Source organism: Balaenoptera physalus (genome assembly GCF_965194825.1).
Source record: "Balaenoptera physalus genome assembly, chromosome: 14".
Lineage (NCBI taxonomy): Eukaryota > Metazoa > Chordata > Mammalia > Artiodactyla > Balaenopteridae > Balaenoptera > Balaenoptera physalus.
This window is the reverse complement of record NC_138893.1, coordinates 72263484-72269578: the sequence shown is the minus strand read 5'-3', so window position 1 is coordinate 72269578 and position 6095 is coordinate 72263484. Positions and strand designations below refer to the sequence as shown.

Here is a 6095-nt window from a genome sequence, read left to right as displayed (position 1 = left end):
TGTTTATATTTATTTTTAAACATTGGTGCTCCCCAAGCATTTCTTTATCTTCTACTTATTTGTGAAGTGGATGTATTCCAGAAGACGTTATGGGATGAAAAAAAGCCTCATGGTCCATTCATTTATTCATGCACTTATTTACTAAAAAATAATTACCAGGCTCCTACCATAGGCCAGGCGCTCTTGTAGACCTTGAGGATGCAGAGGTGAGCGATGTCCTCACCGTTTTTTGTGGCAGTTGAACATCCATCCAAGAAGTTTCCCGGAATGCGTGCGAAAAGAAGCATCACTCCTACCCGCTTCCAGATATCCCCGCTTTACCCCGATGTGGAGAGGAGACGTGTTCCCAGGAGCTGAGGTGAGCGATGGAGCCTAGCCAGGAGCCAGGGCTGCTGCCAGGGCGGGCCTTCCCCAGTCCGGACAGCCGGCGGGGCGGGGCACGGAGGGGCCGGGCGGTGCACTCCGCTCCCGGCCCGCCCTCCTCCCGGCCCCCAGGGGGCGCTCGCGCCAAGGCATAGGAGCAGGCAGCGCGTGGGCGACGCGTGCGCTGCGTGGCCAGCGGATCTTCAGAAGGTGGAAAGGCTTTGCGGAGGCTTGGTGCCTCGCCGCCCGCTCGGGCCCCGCTTCCTCCCTCCAGCTCCCCATACTCTCCGCCGCCTCCGCCCCCCTCCCCTAGAGACTTAGGGCCGAGCGGACCCACCCCCGACGCCTGGAGTGGAGCCCGGGTCCCCGCGGAGCCCGAACTCCCGGCTTGGCGTCTCTTCTCTCTGCGGCCGCTGCGCTGCCCCGGAGCCCGAGGGGAGGGCGGCGCGACCCTCGACCTCGCCCACGGCCGCACCGCCGCCGCACTCGGGCTGGACCCCGCCAGCCGAAGCCCAGTCCGCCCTCGGGGCCCCGCGCCTGGTAAGTAGGGGCGGACCCAGTACCGCGTCCCCGGGCTGCTGCGGGAGACCAACTTTTGAGTCCCACGTGTTCGCGTTCGCTCCGAGCCGCCCCTGCTGTTTAGGAAGAGCTAGCTGCGAGCAGCGTCTTGGTCCAGGGGAACTTTGGTGCGCCGTCTAGCTCCTGCCTTCCACCCGGTTCACCGGGGCCGGCGGGAGTGGGGAGAGGTCCAAGCTGCGCCTCCTGAGGGGAATGGGGAGGAGGAGGCGCAGAGTCTCAGCGTCCCAGCTGCAGTCGGAGCGCCCCACCTCCTGAGCGAGGGGATGTGCGGTGTCCCAGAGCTGGAGCCGGTGCAGTGGGACTCAGCCTCCTAACCATCCCCCCACTCTTACAGTAGGTTCCAGTATTTAATTGAGTCTTGGGCTCTCGGGTTTACAACTCATCCACGGGCTCGAAACTCATCCATTGGCTCGTAGGTCCCTTGAAGAGCTCAAAGATCTTGGTTTGTATTTTCCTTGAGGAGGAACCTGGACCCTGCCCCAAGGCTGCACATTGTTTCTGGATTGCCTCTCCCTTGTTTGCGCATCCCCCCGCCTCCCTTCCCTGATTTGCAAAGGTTTGAACCTGCTGTTTGGAACTCAGGCAAGGTCTTGGAGGCTGAATGACGCCTATTTCCTACAAACCAGAAACGGGGGACACAGAAAGGCTTTTGTGTCCAGGAGGGCCCCACAGGGTCCTTGCTTTCAGGCTGATCCCTGAGAGAAGTACTGTTAGGAAGATGTGTTCCTCCCTCCCCTTGAAGGACGTGGGTGGGCTTTAAGGCTCTAGTTCCCCCCACCCCTTGCTCCCGCCTTCCAGGTCCTTGGGGGTGCATGGAGGAGGGGGTGCAGGAGGGGCGAGGGCTGCAGGGGGGTCGGTGGTTGGCAGTGAGGGAGGCATTGCATGCGCGCCAGTGCGTGTCCCGCCCCGACCCCTCGGAGCCCAGGATCCCTGATTCCCTAATGGGCTGCCCAGGAAGCCAGTGGGCTGCGTCATGTGCTGCCTTGTCACAAGTAAGAGGTGATGGCCTCCCGCTGCTCCAGGAGTGCCCAGGCTTTTGCCCAGACGTCCCCCAGAGCTCCAAGCCCTGGGTCATGAGGCGTAGCTTTGTGGGAGCCGGCGTCCCTGGACCAGGGGCACTCGAAGGAGATGGTGGGTGCTGACCAGTGAAGCAAACTGGCCTTGGAGGTGGTTCACGCACATCTTTATGCAGGTGAATCAGGCAGCCTGGAACTAGGTGCTGGGTGCCCTGGAAGTGAAGCTGAATCTGGCCTCTGTACCCCGACACCGAATTAAATGTTGGAGACAAAGTTTTGGGTGAAGTACAAAAGAATAGCTTTATTGCTTTGCCAGGCAAAGGGGGCCAGAGCCGCCTAATGCCCTCAAAAACTGTGCGTCCCAACAGGGAGGGGGTAGTGAAGAGTTTTATAGTAATGGTTCGAAGAGGACGTGATCAGCTTGTGGACATTTTTCTGATTGGGTTGGTGGTGAGGTAAGTGGGAGTCAGCATCATCAACCTTCTGGTTCCACCTGGTGGCCTGAGGTCTACGTGCTTGTGGGCAGCTTACAGTTAACTTCTCCCACCTGGTTGGGGTTTCAGTATCTGCAAAACAGCTCAAAGGTATTGTTTTGCGTGCCCCTTGAGGGGGAACCAGGACCCTCCCCCAAGGCTGCACTATTGTTTCTTTTGGCAGTTCCTCCCTAGTCTCCGCATCCCCCTCCCTTCTCTAATTAGCAACTGTTTGAACCTGCTGGTTGGAACTCAGGGAAAGTAATGGAGGCTGAATGAAGCCTATTATCTGTAATCAAGAAATGGCGGTGTTGACTTAAAAAAAAAACCAAAAAACAAAGCACAACATAAGCGTTGCGAGTTAAGTTTTATTTGGGGCAAAATGAGGACTGCAGCCCAGTAGACAGCGTTTCAGTGAACTCTGAGAAACTGCTCCGAGGAGGCGAGGAGCAGAGCCAGGTTATGTAGAAGTTTTATAACAAAGGGCAGGTAGTCAGAACGTCAGAAGATTATTGTTTTTTTGTTGTTGTTTTTTTTTTAAAGAATTTTGGTAGGAACGTTATAAATTTATTTATTTATTTATTTTTGCTGTGTTGGGTCTTCGTTTCTGTGTGAGGGCTTTCTCTAGTTGCGGCGAGCAGGGGCCACTCTTCATCGCGGTGCGCGAGCCTCTCACCATCGCGGCCTCTGTTGTTGCAGAGAACAGGCTCCAGACGCGCAGGCTCAGTAGTTGTGGCTCACGGGCCCACTTGCTCCGCGGCATGTGGGATCTTCCCAGACCAGGGCTCGAACCCGTGTCCCCTGCATTGGCAGGCAGATTCTCAACCACTGCGCCACCCGGGAAGCCCCAAAAGATTATTGTTAATTAAAGAAAACCAGGTGTCACAAGTTAAGGAATTTAGTGCTTTTCTATGTATGGGAAGGTGCAAGAGTCTGGGCTCACTGAAATCATTCCTTTGATATGCACCTCAGCCATCTGGCGCTGGTATCCTGTGTTTTCAGATCCTGAGTTTCCTCAGGGTTCACCATAGGGAGTGGCTGCAGTCTGTTGGCTGCTAGATGGCAGGTATTCTTTTCAGCCCTGAGTTCCCTCAGGGCTCACTGGCTCACGTTGGAGGGCTGCAATCCTTGATGACTATGACAGCCTTTGTTTACTGATATGGCAGGAAATATTCCATTACATTTATAAATATTCCATTTATCAGTCCCTCCTCTTGGTCGGAAATTAGACCAATGTTTGGGAGACATTTCATGACCAAATTTTGTCCCACAGCGCTGGGAGGTTCATCCCAGATCAGGTGAAAATTCTTGTTGATATGCCACTCCAGGTGTTAATTTTCAGATTAGGCCCTGTTTAATCATCAGATTAAAGATTTTCTGGATCCTTTGTTTTACTAATCTATTATGATCCTGGAAATGTTTTCCCTTGTTGAATCTTCCCATATCTAGAGTTGCACTATTACAATCACTGATCGCATACATAACTATATATTTGATCAACTCTTTCAAGCCGCCTAGTCATCATTATTTTTGTTGGAGGCTCAGTCACACATTTGGTAATATAGAAAAGAATAATCTTGTAAAACAGGCAAAATACAAATAATATAGCTAATAATATTAATAGAGTTATGAGTAAATATTTAAGCCAAGAGCGTCCCACGCCAAACCAGTTTTCTAAGAGGTCGTCAGGGTTTGGGAATGGGTCACATAAGGCAGAAATCTGATTTTTCATATGGTTCATTAAACATGTTGTATTAGAGGATTCATCAGGTATGAAAACACAGCATTCAGTTTGAATGATGGCACAGGTGCCTCCCTGAGACGCTGTAAGGATGTCAAGAGCCGTGCAGTTTTGTAACACTGCTTTTCTCATCATAGAGACCTCAGAATTCAGTAGGCTGATAGACTGGTTACTGTCATTGAGTACTGTAAGAGACAACGATCTTATAAAATAGGATATAAGTAATGCAGCTAGTAATATTGACAAAGTCATAGTGCAGCAGGGAGACACAATCATAAACAATTTGGAAACAAAGAAACAAAACAATGCTTAGTATAACTAGTTGTAATCCAGTTGCAATAAACCATCAAGTCCATAGGAGAGCCAGCTGGAAAAGCCAAATTCTGGCAGGATCAGGTAGAGCGAAAAAGATAAATGTTTTATCTTTGTTTACAAGGGTGTACTTTATCAACTCGTAGGTCGTAGCATAAGAGAAAAGGTTTTTCTGAAACACCAAGATTAAAGCTCATATATTTCCCAATGTCATAAAGTTATAAATCATATTCATCAGTTCATTCAGTCCCATGTAATTGATTCCTGTTGATCTGGATGAAGTAATCAGGTTTTCCATCATTTGTTACATAGTTCAGTGGTATTATCTAAAGGCCATCAGAAACTTATGTCTGTTAAAAAAAAAAAAAAGTTCTTTTTATGAGTCTTCTTGAAAATCTTCATTCTGTAAAAGCATCAGGACAAAACTTAAAATAACATGGTTAAAGATTTGAGTACAATGCAATTAGTAGGAAACTTGGATATTTCCGTGACATATAACATTTTAGAATAATTAGAATTATGACTGATAACATTGTTTCAGGGCATATCAGATGTTAGGAATTCCATATAAATTTTGGAGTATCTATATTAATGACATTTATCCATACACTGTAACCTAAGGTTCGTCTCCAATCACTTGACAATGTTTCTGAAGTAATTAAACATACCAAATAAACTTAGTTTAACATTCCTCTCTAAAGGTTCTGAAGAACCTTAGGGGCAGGACAGGAATAAAGATGCAGACGTAGAGAATGGACTTGAGGACACGTGAGGGGGAAGGGTAAGCTGGGATGAAGTGAGAGACTGGCATGGACTTATGTATACTACCAAATGTAAAATAGCTAGTGGGAAGCAGCCACTTAGCACAGGGAGATCAGCGGTGCTTTGTGCTTTGTGACCACCTAGAGGGGTGGGATAGGGAGGGTGGGAGGGAGACGCAAGAGGGAGGATATATGTATATATATAGCTGATTCACTTTGTTATAAAGCAGAAACTAACACACCATTGTAAAGCAATTATACTCCAATAAAGATTTTTAAAAAAAAAAATTCCTCTCTAAGATGTCTCAGAGATGTTCCTTCAAAGCATCCCAGAGTCAGCTGGAGGCTAAAAAAGAGCTTTAGTTGGATTTTAATATTTGGGAAGTTTGTTAAAAATATCAAAAAGGTTTTAAAACACAGCAGGTCATTGTGAAACAATACTTATTCATTTAACCAAAGTCACAAAAAGATTAGTTAAGGGCATAGAAACTCACAGGATCTGTTAACAAAAAGGGGCACTCTAAGAAACCTTGTTCAAATTCCAGTCTTGTACCAGTTTACTTAACAAAATCTATTTACTTAGTAAACTTCAATCTAAATTTAGTTAATCCTGACCATGCATAAAACTTTTTTTCCTCAGGGTTTCTTTTCCACAGCCTTTCATTATCTGTATTCATATCAGCCTGTCCCTTATTTTTTCTGTCCAAATAAACCAACCAGCCCTAAGATATACTTTCTTCCTTTTCCCTCAATAAAATTTAATTCCATTCCTCATATCTTCTTTACTGGAAACACACATTCTACTTTCCTACTCTACACTGAAATATTTCTGTATTATTCCTATCAGTTT

The 6095-nt window shown here is 47.8% G+C and overlaps 1 protein-coding gene across 1 annotated transcript in view; it reads left to right on the top strand.

Moving 5' to 3' along the window:
- Positions 1-325: 325 nt before the first annotated feature.
- Positions 326-6095, top strand: part of LOC309642274 (uncharacterized protein) — a gene marked incomplete at its 5' end in the record, with an annotated part of 91456 nt that continues 85686 nt past the window's right edge. Inside the window, 2 exons of the mRNA XM_082423531.1 lie at positions 326-358; positions 519-903. Of these exons, the coding sequence (XP_082279657.1) occupies positions 326-358; positions 519-903 (418 nt within the window). The remainder of the gene's footprint in view (positions 359-518; positions 904-6095) is intronic.